Raw genomic sequence first — 24978 nt, forward strand, 5'->3', positions numbered from 1 at the left:
AAACTTTGGATGGTGATCTGTTGTTGGGTTGTTATTCAAGCAAGAGTTGTAGTTTTTGTAAATATCTTTGTAAAAGTAAACAATTTACATCAAAGAATACATCAAAAGTTTTCAATATTAACGTGAATGGAAATTGTACTTCTGACTGGGTTATGTATTTAGTTATGTGCACTTGCTCCACATTTTATGTTGGTTAAACTTCACGTCCACTGAAATTAAGTATCTCAGAACACGTAAGTGATATTCAATGTGCTCAAGCATTTAATGGTTTATATAAGCATACCATAAAGCACACATCTGCTAGATTTAATTTTGTGATTATTGTTAGAATAATTTTGAATAAAACTAATAAGTTAGGTTGGCATACTACAGTATATTAAATAAAAAAGAAACATATTGGATTATTAAGTTCAGATGTTTGTTTCCATTAGGATTAAATGATCATTTGTAGGCAGCCAATGAGATTCAATGACTGGGTATATATTTCAGTTGTGTGATATGCTTTTGTTGTTGCCCTGAAGAAGGCAAATATGCTGAATCTGGTATGCAGTTTTTCACCTTTTGGTGATGTGTAATTATGTTTTTTGCTTTGGCTGAATTATTAATGTGTTTTGCAGCATTAAATATGTGTTGGAGAGCCAAATTATGTGTTCTGGTCTTCTATAGTGGTAAATTGAGGTATGGAAGGTTTTTTGGACCATGCACCTTGCCATACTTGCAGAGCCAGTACAAGTGATAAGACATTAAAGTCCTGCGCTGATGGAGTATGTTCACTGATCTTGAACCTGGTCCCTGTGATGATGCATATATTGACATTCCAGTATAAATAGTGCTTATAGCATGTGGAGTTTTTTGTTAAGGCTGCTAGGGCATTGAGTGGCAATACTTTAATGTTGTCCAGAGTCTGTTTAGTTATATTAGAAGCTGTAGAAGATATAGCCTAAAAAAGCCACAGTGGGGGTGGACAAGGCTTTAGCCAATATATAGAATCCTTGGAGGGAGAGGTGAAGGCCACCCCAGGTCTGTATAACTTCTTTTCCCAGGCTGATTTTATATATATATATATATATATATATATATATATATATATATATATATATATATATATATATATATATATATATATATATATATATATATACATATATATATATATATATATATATATATATATATATATATATATATATATATATGTATATATATATATATATATATATATATATATATATATATATATATATATATATATATATATATATATACCTGCTCAATGAGCAACTGTGCAACGAGCAGCACCATGCAAACACTGGCAACTTATAATAGCACACAAAAGGTAAAAACATTATAACAAGCCCACTGCATAATGGTACAATAGGTTCTACAGCAATCAACGGCCTATAAATGACAAAATTATTCTCTACTTTCTCTATGGTAAAACCTAAGGAAATACTTAGTCGGATTACAATAAATTCCAAAAAATAATTTTAGAAACAGTACAGGAATTCAGAAAAATGCAAATAGTACTTATCCCAGGTGTTTCTTGGATGGTAGTTTGTCAAATCAGGTATAAAAATTGTCACAATTATTGTGTGGTTACTTAGTGTTGGACACCTATGAGCGAATGAATGAGCACAAAACCGTGAAAATCTCGACGACTTATAACAGCACAGAAGAGTTAAAAATGTTCAAACATGCCCACTGGCCAATAAGAAATAGCATACAGCTAGGTTATACCCAATCGCTGATCTAAAAATTGCCAGGATCCCTCCACTCTCACTGAAGTACAACCCAAGTCGTAAGTCAGATTACAATAAATAACAAAAAATAAGTGTAGAGTTATAACAGTATCTCAGAACAAAATGCAAAAGTATTTATACCAGGTGTTTCTAGGCTGGCAGTTTGTAAAGTTTTGTGTAAAATTGTCACAATCATTAGTGTGGCTGCTTAATGTTGAGCAGCTCTGAGCAAATAAGCACATGGCCACACAAAAAAGGTGTAAATCATGCAAATAAGTCCACAGACCAGAAATAAAATGGCAGACTTCAAGGTCTCCACGTATACACTTTTGTATTATTCATGTGGTGTTCCCTGCAACAAACAGGTTTATAATCCCACTTTATGCCATCAGTGACAAACAGCTGCTTCTGGGTTGGACGAACAGTCTCTTGTCATCAATATCTGATGTCTGATGGAATCAACAATATGCAGTTTGTGTCTGTTATACAAAGGGTGTTGGATTTTCAGGACAGGTATCATAAACGTATACTGCTGTCCTGGGTAACTGCTAGCACTTGCCACACCCAGTTAAGCCCCATGCTATTTAGGTACATATTAGAGTTACAATCACTGGCTTCAAAAACTTTTGCCCACTTCTGACTGAGCCCGGTGCTTTTCAGTAGAACCTTACCAACAGTAACTGAAACTTGACCAGAACTATTTTGTTCACACTTTCACACACTATTTATCAGAAAGAGAGGGGACTGGTGACTGTTCAGAGTCTACTCCGTCCTCCTTGGCTCGACACTATTCTGTCATGTTAGTTAAAAGTAAAAACGCCCTATGGTTCATCTTAAAATATGTCAAATTATCAATTAGCTCTGAACATTTATATTTAAAGAATGGACACCATCTGGTGTGGTACACAGATTTATTTATTTATTTATTTTTCATTTGTTTACCTAGTAGTGCGACTGGGCTTGGTAGCCCATTTTCAGTGGAGACCCGGGAAGAAAAGCTCTATTAATGTACAGTTGATTAGCACTAAAATAGTTATACAGCACAGAGAATCAACATTTGATTAGCACTAAAATAGTTACATACAACACAGAGAATCAACAGGGTAGTACATCCTTAGACATTTGATTAGCACTAAAATAGTTACATAACAAAGAACAGAGAATTGACTGGGTAGTACAGCCTTAGGATATTAGATTACACAGTTGTAGGAAATTGTAAAGGGTCATTTGATAAGTTGCATATTTTTATGGGAGGTGAGCAGAAGGGAGAGGATTCAGGCAGAAAGGGGGGAGAATATAGCGCTTAGGAGGTAAAGAGGTAAAGTAGGGAGTGCGAGGGAGAGCTGTAGTGGGTAAAAGTAGAGACTGAGGGAGTAGAAATATTTTGGGAAGAGGTTAAGAAAAAACATGGAGGTAAAGGACATTATTCAGGAGAGCAATATGGGCATAACCAGTTGTTATTGAGGTGTTCTTTAATCTGCATTTGAAATCAGGAGAGGATGGGGTACTTTGTAAGATTAAGGGGAAGGAATTCCAGTACTTAGCAAATTTGTTTGAATAGAGGGAGTCTCCGTGGGAGTTTCGGGAGTGAGTAACTTTGAGCAGTGGTCTGTTGGAGGATCTGAGCTCTCTGTTACAAGTTTGAGGCTGAATAAGGGAGAAGATAGCAGGGCAGGCAAGAGGGTTTTGAATAATTTTGTGGGTGAGGACAAGTTGATTTAAAGTTAAGAGGTGAGGCAGTTCTACCCAGTTCAATTGTTTTAGAGCAGTGCAGTGATGAGCTTTATGAGGGAGATTGGTTGCAAACTTAGCTATTTTGTTGTAGCAGGATTTTTGGTTCTGCAGGTCGTGTTTAAGTAAGTTGGTGAAAATGTGTGAGCAGTATAGCAGTGTAGACAGACACTGAGATCTAGCTGTGGCTAGTCTTGCTTGAGGTGTTAAGAATGGTTTTGCTCTGTAGAGAGCACAGAGTTTTGCATGGACCTTTTTGATTGTTTGAATGTCAAATTTTAGGTGACTGTCTATGATAACACCTAGTAGTTTGTCCTGGTTAGTAGGTTCAATTTTTGTGCCATTTGTGGATAGAATAGGGGTGGGGGGAGAGGTGTACTTTTTAGCTTTGTTTCTAAAGTTTATTATCTTAGTCTTCTTTGGGTTGAGAATGAGTTGATGGCTAGTAATAAATGATTCTGTTTCCTGGAATGCTTTTTTTGTCTTTTCCTGAAGTTCTAGTGGGGATGGGGCAGATACAATGAGCGTAGTGTCATCGGCATACTGTATTATTGTGGCTAATGTGGTAGCTGACATGAGGTAATTTGTGAAAATGATAAATAGAAGGGGGCCCAAAATGGACCCTTGGGGAACACCTGTATTGACAGACAGTAAGGGAGAGATGTTTTGGTCCCATTTGGTGGTCTGCTGTCGGTTTGATAGGTAACTGTGTAACCAAGAAAGGGTTGACTGACTGAGGTTGAAAGTGGCAAGTTTGTTTAGAAGTTGGTGGGATATGGTGTCAAAAGCTTTTGATATATCTAGTAATACAGCGGAGACAAATTCACTGTTGTTCATAAGATGGTGAGTGGTGTTTGAGAAAGCAATAAGGGCAGTATTAGTACAGTGCTTAGGGCGGAAACCATGCTGAGTGTTAGCTAGAAGGTTATTTGATGTAAAGTGCTCTAGGAGCTGTTGGTGAATAAATTTTTCAAGGATTTTGGCTATGGGTGGGAGTATTGCTATGAGGTGGTAATTTGCAATCTTTGTGGAGGGACCACCCTTGTGGAGAGGGGTGATGTGGGCTATTCTCCAGAGGCTGGGCACATATTGTTCAGAGATAGATCAATTGATGAGTATTGAGATAGGGTAGGTGATAGATGGGGCTGCGATCTTTAGGTACTCATTTGGAAGGTGGTCAGCAGCTAGGCTACAAAGTTTTAGCTTGCTTAGAATATTTTTTATAAAGGATGTTTGAATAAGTTTAAAAGAAAGGGAGTCTGCTGATTTAAATGCAGGGGAGGGGGTAGTGAGTGGATAGTTTTGCTGGCATTGCAGCAGGCTGGAGATAGAGTTTATGAAGTAAGAGTTGATCTGAGAGGCTAGAGGTTCAGATGTATTTGAAGTGAAAGGAGAGGGGGTGGGGGGTGTGCCAGGGTTGAGGAGGAGATTGATATTCCACCAAAATTTCTGAGGGTTATGTAGGTGTTTTTCTTGGGAAGATTGGAAGTAATATTTTTTGTCCTGGTTGATTTTTGCCTTGGTTTGATTTCTAAGTTGCTGGTAATATATAAGCATAGAATTGTCTTTGGAGGAGAGGTAGAGGGCTTTGCCCTTTGTTTATTTAGTAGTTTTGTTCCGGGGGATAGCCAAAGCAGTTGTTTTGCTTTGGTGCAAATCTTTCTTGTTGGGGCTAGGCTATTTAGGATTTCAAGGAAAGTATGGTTAAAGAATTCTACTGCATGATCTAGTTGTAGATATGTAAGTGGTGTCTAGTCACGGTTTAGAAGTAGCTGATTAAATAGGGTTGGGGAGAAATGTTTTTTCCTGCGTATGTATTTATGTGGACTGTGAGGTTGGATATGTAGTTTTTTGTGTAGCAGAAATGTGGGGGTGTGGTCACTAATGCTTATGGGAAGGCAGCCAGGTTGGTTGTTGAAGTTTGGCTTATTAGTTAGTATCCAGTCTAGTAGTGATTGCCTTTTACTGTGTTTATCGGTGCGGGTGGGGGAGTTTTGGATTTGGGTGAAATTAAAGAGGTTGATGAAAGCTGATGGGTTGTCAGAGGAACAGGAGAACCAATCTAGGTTGAAGTCTCCTAGATAAATATGCATACCTTTAAACCTTTAAGCTAATAAATAAAATATGCTAAAAAATATACTAATAATACTGGCAAACTTTGTTCTTTGATGGATACTTCCCTCCAACAAACTATATCAGTAATAACTGCCCTTTTCACTCATGTAATCATGCCCCCAATACAATAACCCCTTTCTATACACTAATTTCTCACTGAGAAAAGAATGAAAAATTAAGAACTACAGTAACATTTTGCTGTTTCATGTTCTAATTGGTAAACACATACACTGCCCTTAACAAGTCATAACACTTTGCTAGCAGTGATTATATGATGACCTTGTACTTTCATGTACAAGATGCCTCCACACACCTTTCCCCAAAATGCAGCCCAGTTATGTGCATATTTCTGATGCTTGATGGTAAGGATAGTGAAAGAAAACAGAAAACAAATACTACGATAATGTAGTAATTTCAACATGTTGCTCTTGAACACATATTGTCATCCCCAAACATACAGTAAACACCTTTCAAAGATTCACTGCATTGAGCTAAAGTCACGGACAATTGACAGTCACCTCAGCAAAAACAAAGAAAAACAAAATAATTCTACCCATGCTGTCCTTAGCATTGGTAGTGCTTTCCAAACTCATATGAACTCTTCCTCTCATTGAAGCAGACTCCTCTTCCTCTGCAGAAGCATGCAAGCACTCTGGAGTAAAGGAAATAATGCTCCCTCATCCTAAAAATGAACTGCAAATCTTTTAATAAAAGAATTGTCCAGATACAATGTCTTATAATAGTCCTCTACCATGAAAAATCTTTAAATCTTCTCCTTTTTCGCCACAGTGACATATGGCATCACACCCTCTGGTATTCCAGCCAACCACAGTGCTTGGATATGCAGACTGGATCTAATAGAAAGCATTCTAAGCCTGCAGTTCTGGACTGAATGAACAGTTCAACAGTTAGCAGGCACTCAAAAAAAAAAAACCCTGCAGTTGTGGCTCGGCTCTTTATCTTGCTGGTTCATGAGCCAGCTGAGCTTATAGTCAGACTTGAGCCAAGTCTGAGCCAGCTCTGGCTCGCCCACCACTATCAAGAAGCAAGGCTTATTTTTATTTTTAGGTTATGTTTGTATATGATGATAGTGTACTGAGCTCAGTGAAGCATTTATAGGCAAAGTATTGCTAAGTGTATCACAAAGTATGGAAGACACAATGTTTTATATAGTGTAATACAGAAAAACAAAGACACATTTTATACAAACTTAAGATTTATGCAAGCTATACGCATGACACATTGAAAGACAAGTTACAAGCAAGGTGGATATAAGAGCAAGTAATGATGAATAAGTTGTCACATTGGATCCTTTCTGAGTTTGTTATTTCAGACTTGCTTAATTAATATAGTAGAACTTTAATCAAAGGAGAGAAAGGCAAAAAAGTAGGAAAGAGAGATTAACTAGTAAAGTGTTCAGCACAGTAGCCAGGCTGAATAGTGCAGGCAAAGGAGTAAAGTGAGATTGTGAAACTAATTGATATTTAAGTGATTTGAATGAGATTGGTGGCACTAGCATGTGATGTATTGGGATTGGTGGCAATGTCAAGTAATGTAATGGGATTGGTGGCACTGGCATGTGATGTGTTGGGATTGGTGGCACTAGCATGTGATATGTTTTGATTGGTGGCACTGGCATATGATGTGATAGGACTGGTGGCACTGGCATGTGATGTGATGGGATTGGTGACACTGATGTGATGGGTTGGGACTAGTGCCACTGGAATGTGATATGATGGGATTGGTGACATTGGAATGTGATATGATGGGACCGGTACCACTAGCATGTGATGTGTGGGGATTGATGGCACTCGCGTGTGATGGGATTGTTGGCATTGGTATGTGATAAGATTGGTGGCACTGGCATGAAGCTTTTGCAAGTAGGTGTTTCTTAGGTTCACTTCTAAAGTCTGTGTATGCGGGAGTTCTCTTAGTTAGGTTGGTGTTGATTACCGGAGTTTAGGAGTTAGTCTTGAGTAAGCATGACTGGTGCAGTGGAATTTACTTGCAGATGTGGCCCACGTGGGGGTGAATTGTGACAGACAGATTCATGATTCTGTTAACTCAGTACTTGTAGAGCAAGTTTTAGAGACTGAAATAGTTTTAGTGCAGATAAGTGATATCAGCAGTAACAGAACAACACATGTAATGTTGTATTATTGAACACCCTCTAAGGATAATTGAATCCACTGAGTTTTTTTGATTAGTTAGAATAGCATTTATATTATAAGAATATTATACTGCCCTAGAATTTTAATTACCCATGTATTTTATGGAAAGATCAGCAGGTAAAATCTGTATTTGAAAGAGAATTTATTAACATGACTACATTTGTCAACATGACACAACTGGTTGCCAAACATACTAGAGGTTCAAATATGTTAAACTTAGTTCTAACAGCAATACCTGAAAATGTAAGTGATTTGAAAATTGGGCCTCTGCTTGGATGCTCTGACTACTACTCTGACTTTTGATCTTAACCTTTCTTTATTTATAATGAAACAAAAAAAGATATAAAACGTTTAATACAGGTGATCTCGATTATCGCTCGCTAACTGATATGAACTTGTCATCTTATCTTCTTAGACTCAGAGTATGGCTATAAGGATTTTGAAGAAATTTTATCTACTGGAACATAAGATACTGAACATGAAATTAAGGAAGGATTCCACTATCCTATTTGGTGGAATAGAGAATTGACATAATTACTCAAGAAAAAAGAAAATAAAGTATAATCTTTATAAGAAATATCCTAGCAGTATGAATAAAATATTTTAATATGTCATAGCTTATAAACAAAGGGATTGTGTCTAGATCTAGGGATGTCATCGTGTCCCTTTACTCAGCCCTCATTAGGCCAATCATTGAATATAATGTCCTCTTTCGCATGTATCTGTCCAGACACATGCAACAATTGGAATGCCCACAGAGATACCTTACTAAAAGAATACAAGGCCTAAACAACGTGTCCTACAGGGACTGACTTAAAGCCCTGAAACTATACTCAGTATCCTACAGACTGCTAAATTGTGACCTGTGTGTGGCATGCAAGGCATCTTCTGACCCAAAACTGCTGAATTTATTGCACATCAGCAAGTAAAGTTACATCAGTAATACTCGGTATAGGGATCTAAACCTCTTCTACAACATCAACAAAAAGTTTTGGAGGGACAGGTATATCTAATGGAGGATATTGTTGCTCTGGAACAGACTGTCCATCCACAAATCAAAGTTTATCCCTGTCCATATTCAAAAGCAAATTTGATCTATGGATGGGAAACAGAAAATTTACCTGAGGACTGCCCCCTGTACTACTAATGGGCAGAGGCAGAGCCTAAATGCTTTACCCCATGCATAGGTTCCCTCAAATTATCTATGTTATGATCCCACTTATTCTCATTAGGGGCAATATATAATTATCAGCTATGGGATGGGTAAGACCAGTCTCTAACCAGATGTGATAGAGGTTAATTCAAGCACAAAAAGGGAATCTGGTTAGGCTGAAAACTGCTTGCAAGAATAGCTAGCCTAGTGCTTACCTATGAACCTCTAAAAGCATTCTTAATAGCCTATGTAAGACACTTAAGAATTAAATATGACAAGCTAATAAACTGATTTGCTAAATGATCCTACATGTAGAAAGCCTGTATCTAAATATGTTAACTAATTTAATTAATTTATTATTATTTATTTGCTTTTGTTAACCAGGAAAATCCACTGTGTTGAAATGAGCCCATTTTCAGTGGAGGCCCGGGGAGAAAAGCTCCAAAAAAAAAAAAAAAACAATGTACATAATTAAAGATTATTTAGAGAGTTAATAACAGCATTTAACAATATACAAAAGTAATAACAGCATTTAATAATATACAATAGAATAATATAATAATGCTACACGTCTCCCTGTATAAGAATTAAAGGTATCTTAACATCAGATCCACAAATTAGAGCTAATACATTTAGTAATATTTGTACTAACACTGCCACTAAAGGTCTAAAATTCCTGTTTAATTGCATAGCCAGTGCTCCAGTTTTACTATAAATATGGTCAAAGATGCATCAGGTACAATTAATAGGACAAAATCAATGGGCCCAGATATGATTCCTGGGACTCTATTAGTCAATATAGCAATAACCCATGCCTGGGTGTGGGTAATGCTGGATTTACCCACGGTTGGTGTGGTTTGGTCACGAGGGTGAAGCCCGAGTGGCCAAACAAAGCCAACCGTGGGTAAATCCAGCATTACCCACACCCAGAAGTGGGTTATTGCTATTATACAATGACATTATTTAAGAAAACAAATAATTACTTTTCTTAAATAATGGCATTGTGTAATGCCTCCTTGCTGCCTTCCGCAGCTGTCTGGTATTCTGCGGCAGTTCTGATGTACTGCGCACGCATATGCCTACGCAGCACATCAGAGTTGTGGGCAAAAGCAATGGAGAAAGCAATATCTCCGTTGCTTTTTACAAACTGTTTTGCTATGTTAAATGGGTTTAACATAGCGAGACAGCTTTAAAAAAAAACAACAGAGAATCTCAGTTGCTTTTTTTAAAGCTGTCTCGCTATGTTAAACCCATTTAACAAAGCAAGACAAATTTGTAAAAAAGCAACAGAGAAAGCAAGATCTCCGTTGCTTTTTACAAACTGTCTAGCTATGTTAAACTCATTTAACATAGCGAGTCAGCTTTAAAAAAAGCAACAGAGAATCTCCGTTGTTTTTTTTAAAGCTGTCTCGTTATGTTAAACCCATTTAACATAGCGAGACAGTGTGAAGCAACGGAGATTTTGTGTTCTCCATTGCTGTAAAAAAAAGAGTTATAGTAATGGAAAAATTCCGGGCGACCAGACCTTTTTCCATTACTATAACTCTGATTTACAACGTGCACGCTGAACAATCAGCGTGCACGTTTTTGAATATTAATGGGGGGGGGGGTCATTGTATAATTTTAGTTATGCAATGATGGCTCATTTGTATTCAAAAATGAGCACTCTGATTGGACAGCCCAGTCAGTGTGCCCATTGTAAACCAAGCATATACCAACAGAATAAAGTTCAGTGGATAAAGTACCATTGAGTGGCCAGACTTTTTATTGAAATATGCTGAGGTATAGAGAAAAACAGAAGAAAAATAGGTACATTCTCAAAAGTAAAGACACAAAGACCTATTTGATTTTTCCTCTATTCCTGCACTGTCCCTGATAATATCTAGACAGAAAAAAAAAAACAGCAACAGGATTCTCTTTTTTCCATTGCTTCTCCTGCACTGATGCACATGCTCAGTATGTCAGTAAAGAAGGAAAAACGTGGAAGAACACATCAACACCCTTATAAAACACAATATTTAAGAAAGGCAAGCAATTTCTTTTTAAATAATGTCATTGTATAATAGCAATAATCCACTCCTGGGTGTGGGTATATCAAGATTTACCCACAGTTGGCCTTGTTTCATCACTCAGGCTTCACCCTTGTGATCAAACCACTCCAGTCATAGGTACGTCCTGATATACTCACACCCAGTCATGAATTATTGTTTAAATCCATTATACCCTTAATATTATATAGGATGTTTAACAGGCTTCTAGAAAATGGTGCTGTTGCTAAATCATGGAAACATTCACACATTACTCCAACATATAAAAAAAGAGAGAAAGAAGAAATTAAAAACTATAGGCCTTTCAGCCTTACATCTCTAGTTAGAAAATGTTTTGCAAGAGGCGTGATTGACACAGCTAAGATGGCCTATGAACTATGAAGAAAACAACACTAGTGGTCTGATTAATGATATTACACAATGGGGTTTTTATAAAAGGGAGGTCTACTTTAAGTAACTTAATAAGTTTTTACAAACAAATTATGGCAACCTTAGATTTAGGACTTGGTCCTGGTGTAATATACTTAGACTTAGCCAAAGCCTTTGACTGTTTACAATTCTCATCCACTTATAAAAGTTTAATTATAGTGAATGCTAACTGTTACATCATTAGATGGATAATGCAATGGCTACAGGACAGAAAGCACTATGTTAAATACTGGAATACATTATCTGGTTATCTGTCTGTGTCAGTGGGAGTTCCACAAGGATCAATGTTGGGACCTTTATTATATAATGCTGCCTTTTCAACCACACCCAGAAGCAGAAATCTGTGGATCTATAACTACACAGATGACTTTAAGTAAGGATTTATTATACAAAGCAATAAAGTCTTTGAAGAATTAAATGCATGCATTAAATTTCTAGATAAATGGGCTCCTGTTACAAGTTTAAAATTTAGTTTAGAGAAATGTAATATGTATTTTGTTTAAAAAGTACAAAATAATCCAGTTTACCAAAATTAAGTTGAATTTACTGAAGTCTGACAATATAAAGATTTGGGTATTACTATTAGTTCTGATTTTTCGTTTAGAACTCGTATAAATTAGATTAGTACAAAGACTATGAAATTGATGGGCTATTTACTAATAAATTCTAACACCAGAGATACAGATTGCTTGACTGCTGTTTACAAGACATATAAAAGACCTAACATAGAACATGACAGTATGTTTTGTATCTACACTGAGAGTCAGGTGAAAACTCTTTACAGTGTCCAATGTAAATTCACTAAAAGATTCAATGTTTTAAAACATCTTGCATACAGAGGCAGGTGTAAACACCTATCCTTTATTCTTTAAGTTACAGGGTTATAACAACAAAATGTATTTTAGTGCATAAAACCTTTCATAATATAATGCCAATTGTATTTAATATGGAGATGTACAAAAACAATAAAGTACTAAAACACAAAAATATGAAATTTAAAATTTGTTTAGGTAAAATCAGGTTAACATATTTATTTATATCAAACTACGTGGTGCTTTTATGGTATAAATATGTATTGAAATTCTTCAGTCAACTACTTTAGATAGTTATAAGAAAAATATCAATGCTTGAGCAGGAGATTTTAAATCCGAACCTTATATTACAAATCAGTGTTACTTGTCAGTCAACTGGCCTGAACACTGTGAAAGTTCTTATGCGATGTCTCAGGTTGTATGATGAGGTTTTAGGAAAGAATTTTGTGTTCTACAGGTAAGAATGAGTCAGGAGTAAGGGTGCTGTGGAACATTAAGGCTATCAGGACATCAGATCTTTGCTTGACAGGCAGTCATCTAGCTTTAGAGAAAATTATGTAGTGGTGGTATTAGTGAGATGAGTTTTTGATAAAATAGCATATTTTATATCAATAATCGATTCTCAGCTAAAGCGTCTTCTGTGTGGAGACATGCGTGAATGGGCTAACCTTCGTTGAAGGTTGTACGTCAGGGCTGGCAACTCGGTATGTAAAAATCTACTGCCAATCATTAGTGGACCGGAGTTCTGCTGTGGCGACCCCTAACCGGGAAAAGCTGAAAGATACAACAAAATTGGAGATGTTTTGCAGGGTGTTTTTATTTTTCTTTGATGTTATAGTAACGATAGGCAGTACACAGTCTATTCTCCAATTTGCAATGCATTTCTGCAATGACAAATGTGAAAAAGACAAGTACAAAGCAACTTTTTCTTCACTTTTAGTTTGGTTCACTACAGCTTTATAACAAATTCTTATGTATTTGTATAGTTCTTCTCACATCCACATATGTACATGAAGAAACATATATAACCATATGTATAACAGATTCCTATACCTTATCAAAGTTCTGAAACTTCGAACGCCATAAGATCAAAACCTTATGTTCGAAGTTTCATAACTTCGATAATGTAAAAAAAAAAAAAAAAAAGAAAAAGAAAAGAAAGAAAATAAACTGTTGCAAGTAGGAGGGCAAGCCCTCCTACACCCCCCACCCCCGCTCTTTAAATATACCAACTCCGAGATCGCACTACAGTGTGCCTTTCTGCACTGTATTGCGATGTCGGAGTTGGTATATTTAAAGAGCGGGGTGTGGGGGTGCAGGGGGGCTTGCAACAATTAGATAGCCATTAGGGTATGTATTATTTTTTTAAGTTCGAATTCCTAGAACTTCGAACATCTGAGTTCGATGTTCTCAGGTTTGAAGTTTCAGGAATTCAACAACGTAATAGGAACCTATGTATAACCATGCTTCTATTGCACTAGATGGGTAACATTAATGCCCACCACAGCTCCTATGCTTGTTTCTCCCTTTTATTGCTTTTAGGGGTCACGGGTTGAATTTTGTGCTGCATAATCTCAGAGTTATCTCCTATGACTGGTTGCCATTTCAGGGCCAGATGTCAGACATGGTTTAGCCATGCCGCTACCAGATGAGAAGCATGCCCATATTAATCATCTTATCAAAGGACTTACCAAAGGTGTGTGGGCTATGGTTCAATGTTTTCTGGACTACAGTAGTGCCTTTTATCTGGGGCTATTGTTTAATGAGATAGTCAGTTTCAGCTTGTGCAAGTCAACAGAAAGGTTCCATTGTGTTGCTTCTGGTATTCATACCACATCTAGGTTTTATTTTCTGCACTGTGTCTTAGTCAAGTACAAAAATACTTTTGTTGCTTCAACTGGTGTTTAAAGCCATATGATCCTACCAATTTAAAGATGCTTTTGACCCTACTGGCTTCATAGACTCTCTACTCAGCTGTCTTGTCATTTCTAGCAAGCCCCCTTTTCCATCGTGGTCCTGACCAGTGGACCTTACCAATTTACTAGCTTTGTGGGTGTCACATTGAGCACTGTTTCATGTAATACAGCTTTTGGTGACCCTTTTAATGACTGTGTATTAAATTACAGCCTTGCATTTTACTATTTTATGGTGTGCTGTTTATTTAATTACTATTTTAACATTAAAGCATTCTATTTCTATAGGCACATAAAGATTGATTGATTGTTGTCTGATTGATTCTAGTGTGTTGGATGCTTGTAATAAGAGAGTAATTAAACACAGGCTCGCTGTGGGTAATCCCCCCCATTATTATTTTGTTCAGTCTGAAACAATGATACTATTAATACAATAGCTGCTGTTCTGGCACGACTTAGACACATGAGATAACACATCTTTTGTCTGATGCTCTTCTGAAGGAGAACCTGCAGTTTTCACAGTGTTTCTATTTCAATTGACTATTTACTGCAACTCTAATGTTTGATCAATTCATTATATAGTACTCTCTTCTTATTGTGTATAATCTTTAAAAACATTATTTGAGAAATAGTTGCTTCTTTGAAAATCTGCTTCAGAAATGTATTTCATAAGTGCAAATCACCTTGACTGGGGAGAAATGATCTATGTTAATGTTTTGTTCATTAGACACAAACATACTTCTATTATCACAGTTGCCTTTCTGAACATATTGAACTGGCTGAATGTAATTTCCAAACTTAGTTGTCATTGCTTCTCTAAAATTCCACATAGGTTTAGTATACTAAAGCATTTTATGAATATAATAGTGTCTATCCTATCAACTATTCATTTTCATTCATTGTTAGTCAACATATTTTAGTTGAGTTTCAACAGATGGCATTACAAACCAACACTACTATAAAGGTGGAAAAACTAAAAGGAAAGACACTTAAATTAAGCACAAAATCCACTTACCATCCGCTGTGCACTTTGATAGATCCTACTGTCATTGCGCTGCTAAAGACATGATGTTTTCTTTCAAAGACATGGGTTTCACTGCGCAGGTCTCTGTTTTTCCCCACAAAATGTGTCTTTTCATAAATTGTGATCTTTGATAAAAAGGATATGAAACAATATTTGTGTTAACAATGTACCAGTATTGTCCTTAAAAAAGAAATATCCTCAGCTTCACAGTTCAACAAAACTAGACAAGGAATGGAGGCATTTTATTTTTTGTTGGGTTACAAAAAGAACATGTATGTAGACTCACTACACTGCAGTAGATAGACAGGCACCTGTGAAAAATCTTTATTTTTTTCATAGATTTTGTTACATTTGTTTGGGGCCATGTGAACCTGCATCTACAAAAATACTTCAGAAAAATAAGTACTGTTCATTCTAGAATCATTGAATGTTAACATACACCTGCCACAATGTAACTTTCAGTAAGAAGTAGTATTCTTAATCCTTATTCATAAATATGCCATGTTCGGCTGAAACTACAGTCATAGAAGCATACAAATAGCTTGATGTCCATTATTTACAAATTTACTATGTTGGGTAAACAACTATTGATATCTAATAGGGTTGGCATTACTGGACTACGGCTTGGAGTAAGCACCTCATTAGTTCTTTCAAGCTTTTTTTTAAAGTTGTTTCAGGTTTCAACTTTGTTACTTAAGAAGTTAAATTGTGAATGTTTTTGCCATTTCACACTGTGCTAATCAGAGGCAAGGCACTGATCAAACTGATCTGTGATATACAACATTAAGTATCCTGTTTTTTGCTTATTTGTACGAGTCATTTATAGCACTTTTATTGTCTGCTGCATACTTTTCTAGCTAGTTTCACTGTGTGTGAGGTATTAACTAGAAATTTTATACAATTGTTAAGTATCTGTTTGGTTTGTTTGTTCTGATTTTTGTTTCCCACCCTTCCTCCCTATTGGTATCCTGTTCTTATACTTGGTGGCTTTGCAGTTGCTCACCCCTACTGTAAATCTGATCTGGGACATTCCTCCCAGTCTAGTGTCATTACTTCATTCTACCTAATACAGGGGGAACATTTGAGAAGGCCAACCCACTTAGTTTCTTAACCTTGAATTATCTTCTGCTCCTCCTTTCTCCCTTTCCACTTTACCAAAAAAATGTTCTAAGCTTGTTTCCTGCCTTTCCTGTAAGTAGTCTAGTCCAGATACAAATTTGTTGTATCCAGGACTGTTTGTAATTTTGAAACCCCAAGCCTTTTTAGCTAGGGTTAAAGTATCCTTGGCACCATAAAGTCTTCGAATTTTCCCTTAGAACTAGCCAGTTTTAGTTTTAGCAATCAAATCTGTTTCTTTGAGCTCAGCACTTGTTCAGAACTCATTGCAAGCACTAAATAAGCTACAAATTACTACAGCACTCAACTTTCCTCACTTGTCTAGAGGAAAACAGTTTTTAGTACTTAATAAATAAGCATCTATCCAGGCATGTCTAAGGGTCAGCTCCCAGTGTTTTATCCTGCCTACCTCATGAATCTGGGCATCATGGGGCAATGCAGCAATTGCTTCATGTACACAGAAAACCCTCTCCTCCTACCACCCAACACTACAACCTGTGAGAGATGCACTTACATAGCCAAACTGGAAGCAAAGCTCTCTTCACCCAAGACTGGACTAGAGAGTCAAGAGAAGGTAAACACTTACACCACACCACACTCATCACATAGTCCCTCAAAATCTACACCACCAAAACACACACATAGAAACACAAAACATACACCTACATTCACGGAGTCTCTCAATAAAAATCTGCCCAAGCAACAAGGACCCCCAAAGCAGACACGCAAGCAACCTCCACCCCCAACACAACCCAAAAGACACATAGCCCACAAACTCAGTGTGTCAATCAACCACAGCCGATAAGGCATAACAACGCACCCAACACTCTAGTCATAGGTGACTCTATAGTCAGGCACACTGATGTTCCACACACCAGGCTAAACAAGGAGAAAGTTACTGTCAGCTGCCTGTTGGGTGCCAGGATCCGCCACATAATGCACACACTCAGATCACTCCACCACAAATACAAATATGACTCTGTCATTGTCCATGTTGGTGTGAATGACCTGAGACATACCTCCCTGGACTACATGAAAAGAGACATGGAGGAGCTTTCTGATCTTGTAGCCCAGGCAGGTATGACCCTAGCCCTGAGTAGCATCCTGCCATTACCCAGAATGATACCACAGTACAAGGACAAAATGACTGACTTCAACAATAAGCTTCTGGTGTCATTCTATGGGGATGCAGTATCTGTCTGCCTGGGATGACATGATCGACAGATCACGATGCTTTGCCAGAGATGGCCTGCACCTGCCGCCCTTGGGATTACAGATACTGACTAAGGCTCTTACCACCTCTATAGTGCCTTTTTTAGGCAAGGTTCAAATGATAAATTCACCACCGTAACAGGTACAAGCAAGCAAAATCTGAGGGCAATGCTACTCAATGCTAGAAGTCTAAATCTCAAAATGCACTCACTCGAGGCACTCCTTAAAATGGAGAACATCGACATCTGTGCAGTGACACAGACCTGGTTCAAGGCTCCAGAAAGCACTCCTGCATTACCAGGCTATAATTCATACCATACCTTTCGGCCACCTAATCTGGACCGAAACACTAAAGGTGGAGGCGTGTCCATATTCATTAAGGATATCCACACCTCCAGTCTAACTGCTCAGCATAATGCATCCGAGATTATCCAAGTGCAACTAACTCTGGGCAAGACTGCAATCCAAATTGTAGCTTGCTACAGATCCCTAACTATGTCCCAGCATTCCCACTCTTCATTTCTTGATACACTGGAAATATTTGGGTACAACCTAACACCCTAATAATGGGCAATTTCAACTACTCCACCATTAACTGGGAAAACTACTCATGTACTAACCCTTTTGCTCAACGTTTTCTGGAATTCATAAATTCCAATGCCTTGGATCAACTTATCCACACCCCCACCAGGGGCAGGAATATCCTAGACCAGGTCATTACCAACATGGGCAACCAGTGTTCCACACCAGAGGTCAGTTCCTCATTGGTCAGATCCAAACACAAGCTAATCACCCTAGACATCCACATCCTGCCCCCACCCTCCATTAGTGAAACCACTGTAAAAAATGTCTCCAAAGCTAACTTCACACTTCTTAAAACAGAAGTGGGAAACTTCATGACACCCATGCAGAGGGACAACAGAGGTACAACTGCTGATTCGTACACAAATGCACTTTATAAGCATTTACACGAGTGCATGGATCATGCAATCCCTAACAGAACCAAGATGCTATTATCCACAAAAAGGAAGCCAATCTGGTGGTCCCCTGCCATAAACAAATTCTACAACAGAAGAAAGAAACTGTTGCAAAAAAGAGTAAAATCCCATGATTGGAGGAACTCCCTGGTCAGCCTCAGCAAGAAGCTGAGATCCCTCATAAAATCCTCCAAAGCTAGTTATGAAATCAAAATAGCCACGGATTCTAAAAACAACCACAAAGCATTCTATAGCTATGTCAAGAATCTTAATGGCAACACACAGATCTGCTCTGAGCTACAGCACAATGGCACTAAATATACAGAACCAACTGATATTGCCAACATCCTGGCAGATAGGTTCAGTGCTAACTTGACCCCCCCACCCCCTAAAAGGCCCATCTCTATACCGGAAGAATGCAAAGTTCCTGTAATCACGGCTGCACAGGTAAAAACCACACTCTCCAAAGCCAAGAACACAGCACCCATGGGACCTGACAACATCCCAGGCTGTGTTCTACACGGACTACAGCATGAACTGACACCCCACCTAAGTACCATGTTCAATAATAGCCTTACCTCAGGCTTTGTGCACTCTGAACGGTGCGCAGTGACAGTCATCCCACTCCACAAAGGGGGAGCCACCATGGACCCCAGGAACTACTGCCCATTTAGCCTGACGAGCCTGGTCTGCAAGACTATGGCAAGTATCATCATAGAACTTATAAACAATGACATTGGTAATCTCCAAACTCTGGACCCCACCCAGTTCGGATTTGTAAAAGGCAGATCATGTCTCCTAAACCTGATAAACTTTTTTGAAGCGGTCACCAAAGCCGTACATGAGGGTAAGGTAGTTAACACAGCCTATCTAGATCTCATCAGTGCTATCAACACCATCCCCCACTCTGGAATTATAGGTAAACTCACTAAACTAGGTATAAATTTCTATATCACAAGATGGGTTGCCTACTGGCTCACTGACAGAACCCAAACTGTGAAAGTAGCAGACTCCAAATCCGACTTCAGACCAGTGACAAGTGGAGTACCACAGGGTTCAGTCCTGGGTCCTCTCCTGTTTGGTATCTACTTCTCTGAAGTACAGGCTAACACAGAAGGTCTTTGGCTAATGAAGTTCACAGATGACTGCAAACTAGGAGCCATAATAGAAACTCCTAATGATGTGGACATCCTACAAAAGGGCCTCACTGAGACAGATGCCTGGTGTGAAAGTCATGGCCTCAAGCTCAATGGCAAAAAGTACATTGTCATCCCTTTTGGTTAAAACTCTATACCCATGAGCTACCACATAGGCAGTAGTCTACATAACACTGAAAGTGTGATAAGAGACCTTGGAACACAGGTGGACAGTAGTCTCTCCTTTGATAATCACATCGCCACAGTAGTCAGGAAATCCTTCTACATTGCTCACCTCATCACAAAAGGTTTCTCATCCAGGGAAAAAAGAGGTCATTGTTCCCCTCTACTCGGCACTTATTAGACCCATTATAGAATACAGTGCCCATTTTGGTATGTACCTCACAAGACATCTACAACAACTGGAAAGGCTGCAGAAATACCTCACAAAGAGGATTACCAGCCTCAAACAGATGCCCTATGCAGACCATCTCAAAAAACTGCAGCTTTACTCTGTCACATATTGCCTACTCAGAGGCGATCTCTGCCTAACATACAAAGCTATGTCAAACCCAGAGCTGTTGGACATGCTGCACCTAAAGAAATACCAATCTCTTTGAGCTACATGCTCTAAGTAGTCTACATAACACTGAAAGTGTGATAAGAGACCTTGGAACACAGGTGGACAGTAGTCTCTCCTTTGATAATCACATCGCCACAGTAGTCAGGAAATCCTTCTACCAAGAATGATGCCACAATACAGAGATAAGATGATCAGCTTTAACAATTGGCTTAAACACTGGTGTCATTCAAAGGGGATCCAGTGTCTGTCTGCCTGGGATGACATGCTGGACAAGCCACGCTGCTTCGCAAGGGACGGCTTGCACCTGTCACCCCTGGGATTCCGGATATTGGCAAAGGCTCTTGCCACCCCCATAGTGCCTTTTTTAGGCAAGGCTCAAATTCTAAACCTACCACCCTAGAACACAAAAAGGAAAAAAACTAAGGGTAATGCTGCTCAATGCCAGAAGTCTAAATCTCAAAATGCACGCACTCGAGGCCCTTCTCAGTATGGAGAACATCGATGTCTGTGCTGTGACAGAAACCTGGTTCAAGGCTCCTGAGAGCACCCCAGCGCTATCAGGTTTTACCTCATATCATGCTCCGCCCCAAAATCTGGACAATACCAAGAAAGGAGGGGGTATCCATATTCATCAAGGACACCCACACCTCAAGACTGGTGGCAACGCATGATGCATCGGAGACCATCCAGGTGCAATTAACCATAGGCAAGACTGCTCTGCAAATTGTAGCATGTTACAGGCCACCCTCACAAACTCAGGAACCTCACATGGCCTTCCTGAAAACACTAGAGGGGATAAATGTATCACCAAACACCATCCTACTAGGTGACTTCAATTACCCTAATATAGACTGGGAACACTACTCAAGCCCAAACACCCTAGCCCAAAAGTTCCTGGAATTCATAAACTCAAATGCCATGGAACAACTAGTCACCATCCCCACAAGAGGAGATAACATACTTGATCTCATCATCACGAACATGGGAGCACAATGTTCAACACCGGAGGTGTACCCCTCACTGGTGAGATCAGACCACAAACTAATCTCGCTGGAGGTCCTCATCCCACCCCCACCTGAAATAAAAAGACCACAGTAAAGAACTTCTCAAAAGCCGACTTCACACTTCTAAAGACTAGTGTGGTCTCCTTTAAGGCCCCGAGCCGGGAAAACAGTACTCAAGCCGCTGAATCACTTACAAATGCCTTCTACCAGCACCTGCAGGACTGCATGGATAAGGCAATCCCAAGCAAAACAAAGACTCTTTGTACCAAAGGCAAGCGTCCAGTCTGGTGGACCCCAGCCATAAACAAACTCTACAACAAAAGGAGGAAGCTACTACAAGATAGAGCAAAATCCTTAAAAGGTAAGACACCCTTGATCACTATAAGTAAAAAACTAAGAGCTCTCATAAAATCATCCAAAGCAAATTTCGAGAGAAAAATAGCTAAAGACTCAAAAGACAATCATAAGGCCTTCTTTAGCTATGTTAGAAACCTGGGAGGAAACTCCCAGATATGCTCAGAGCTAGTTCAAAATGATGTGAAGATTACTGATCCTACAGACATTGCCAACATACTGGCTGACAGGTTCAGTTCAAACTTCTCCCCCCCCTCCCCCCCAAAAGGAGAGATATCTATACCAAACGATAGCAGCCCCCAAACATCTCCAGCGCCCAAGTGAGAACTGCTCTCTCCAAAGCAAAAAACACAGCATCCATGGGACCTGATGGTGTCCCCGGCTGTGTGCTCCATGAACTCAATGAGGAATTAAACCCACAGCTAGGACAGCTGTTTAATCAAAGTCTTACCTCTGGATACGTACCCAGGAGTGGCGCACTGCAACTGTGGTACCACTTCACAAAGGCGGTGCCTCCACCGACCCTGAAATTACCGCCCATTAGCTTGACAAGCCTTATCTGCAAAGCCATGGAGAGGATCATAATGGACCTCATAAATAAAGACATAGGGAATTTGCAGACTTTGGATCCAACCCAGTTTGGCTTTGTCAAAGGCAGATCATGCCTTTTAAACTTGGTTGACTTTTTCAAAACAGTCACCAAAGCCATTGATGAGGAAAGGCAGTCCATACAGCCTACCTCGATCTGGCTAAGGCCTTCGATACAATACCCCATTCGGGTATCATTGAAAAACTCATCAGCTTAAATGTCAACCCATACATCACAAGATGGGTTGCAAACTGGCTGAGTGACAGAACCCACAGGGTCAGAGCTGCTGGCGCCATGTCAGACTCAAAGCCTGTCACAAGTGGTGTCCCACAGGGCTCAGTCCTGGGCCCACTCTTGTTTGGCATCTACTTTTCCGAAGTACAAGCAAACACAGGAGGGTTATGGCTGACAAAGTTTGCAGATGACTGCAAACTGGGCCATAGTAGAAAACACATCTGACACAGATATCCTTCAGAAGGGTCTCACAGAAACGGATAACTGGTGCCAGAGCCACGGCCTAAAGTTAAATGCCAAAAATGCATAGTCATACCCTTCGGGAAAAACAAGGTTACCCCTAGCTACCAAATAGGTGGCAATCCACTGAGCACAGAAGAAGTTATCAGGGACCTGGGGACCCAGGTTGATAGTAGTCTGTCATTTGACACCCATGTAGCTAAAGTAGTTAGGAAGACCTTCTACATTGCCCACCTTATCATGAAGGGATTCTCATCTAGATCAAGGGAGGTCATAGTCTCCCTTTACTCATCACTCATCAGACCAATGATTGAGTACAATGCCCCATTCGGAATGTATCTGACCCGACACTTGCAGCAGCTGGAGAGGCCACAAAAGTTCCTCACCAAAAGGATAAAGGGTCTCAAAAATCTATCCTATGCTACCCGACTGAAAGAACTCCAGCTCTATTCAGTCGCCACGCTTGCTCAGAGGTGACCTTTGCCTAGCATACAAGGCCATGTCAAACCCAGATTTGATGAATATGCTTCACCTCAAAAAATCTAGATCCATCAGAGCCACAAGGGCGGGAGACTTAAACCTTGACACGGCTATTAATAGGACGTGCTGGAGGGATAGATTCATCACCCAAAGACTCCCTATGCTGTGGAAGGTACATGTGAGGCAGAGCACCTCGCTGGCCTTGTTCAAGAGAAATCTTGACCAATGGATGGGAGATCGCAGATATACCCCAGGGATTACCTCAGTGTCACTGCTCGACAGAGGCACAGCAAAATAATGGGTATAGTTCCCCATACTAAAGGGGTGGCGTAAGCCACAAAACGATGGGCTAGGCTTGTAAATGCCCTCGGGCAGATAGCCTAGTATGAACCTATGAACCTATGAACCTATGAACCTATGAACCTAAGGACCTAAACCTTGTCACAACAATAAACAGAACATGCAGGAGGGGTAGATTCCTGTCCCAGAGACTTCCCATACTCTGGAACAAACTATCTATCTATATCAAACAAAGCTCCTCATTAGCACTCTTCAAGAAAAATCTTGATGACTGGATGGGAGATAGGAAATTCACCCCAGGACCACTTCTGTGGCTCTGCTCAACAGGGGCAAAGGAAAATAATTTTCTTGGGTGGAGAAAGCCAGGGTACCTTTTTGGCTAGGCTGATATAGGCCCTAGCGCCAATAGCCTAGTACCTACCTATGACCTTATGAACCTACGAACATTAAAATAACCAGTCATAGCCATAATGAGGGACATTGCTGTAGCGCCTTACATTGCTTGCACCAGCTACCCTGGAAAGAGGGATATTACTAAACTTAGAAAATGAGCTCCATGTATGTTTGTAACGTGTACTATTGAGACATCAAGGCAAAGATTTAATTTATTCCAGGGACCACTACTCTGCATTGTTTTCCACCACCTACACATGAACAACTGCCAACCATTTGGATGATTTTTAAGGACTTTGCCCATTTGTTCTCTAGATGGTTGAAGGCTGATCACAGTTTGATTGTCAGCTAGGTAGCCATCAGTGGATGTCATGTAGTCAGCTGTCATTTCCTCCTGTGCATGCTCAAAGATGTAGAAAGTGTTCTATGTGTAATGTAACATAGTGACTAGAGTATTAAGGAATTCTTCAAATGATGCAACCCCTCAGAAAGTCCACCCCCTTCTATGGAGGCACCTCCATGTTTTCTTTAGTTTCCATGGGGGTTATAACTCGCGTATTGTGTATGTGCACAATACCCACCACCTTGAGACAGGTAAGCAGACATTCCCTGATGGTTCTTCTCCATTTTGTCACCAGCTCTTCCAGCATCCATGTGGCTAATCAAACTCAGGCCACTGACAACACAGTAGGAGCTTTATCCTCCTTTCCCACAGAGCTGGCTCACTGTCATGTTATTGTTAAATAGTAAGTGAACTATATCAAAGACTTAATATGCAAGTCCTGTTTGAGACAGATTTTCACAAAGATATAAGTTTAGACACAACAGTAATGGGTCTCAGATTTTTCGGAATGCTAAAATGCTATTACATATGTAGATTAGGGCATGCTTCCATACTATCTTGAAGTAAATACTTTTATTTGTCTGATTTTGTCTATTTGTTCTGCTGTAGTTTTTCTTTTCTTTTCCTTTTTCTTTGTGTGCATGAAGAGTAACTTTTGTAGTTTTGCAAAAAGCTGTGGAGTGGCAGATATTTTAGATGGAATTATTACTGTTTTCAGTGTCTGTTGTATTCACTGGCCTTTATCTTGCATCCAGGAATCTAACTCTTCTACTGATTTGTTAAAATATTTTTTTCCTAGTACATTAACTTTTCCCACAAAGGGCACTACAAATTCTACGATGAATTATCAGGCGGCATTGCCTAGTACTCATTTTGTTTTTG

At 39.2% G+C, this 24978-nt stretch overlaps 1 protein-coding gene across 1 annotated transcript in view; it reads right to left on the reverse strand.

Moving 5' to 3' along the window:
- The window catches only part of CRYBG2 (crystallin beta-gamma domain containing 2), a 1696066-nt gene that overhangs the window by 291142 nt on the left and 1379946 nt on the right, over positions 1–24978 (reverse strand). The window contains exon 11 of the mRNA XM_044084069.1: positions 15127–15260. Within this exon, the coding sequence (XP_043940004.1) occupies positions 15127–15260 (134 nt within the window). The remainder of the gene's footprint in view (positions 1–15126; positions 15261–24978) is intronic.

Source organism: Protopterus annectens, chromosome 1.part1 (assembly GCF_019279795.1).
Source record: "Protopterus annectens isolate FY-2018-M chromosome 1.part1, PAN1.0, whole genome shotgun sequence".
In the NCBI taxonomy this organism is placed as follows: domain Eukaryota; kingdom Metazoa; phylum Chordata; order Ceratodontiformes; family Protopteridae; genus Protopterus; species Protopterus annectens.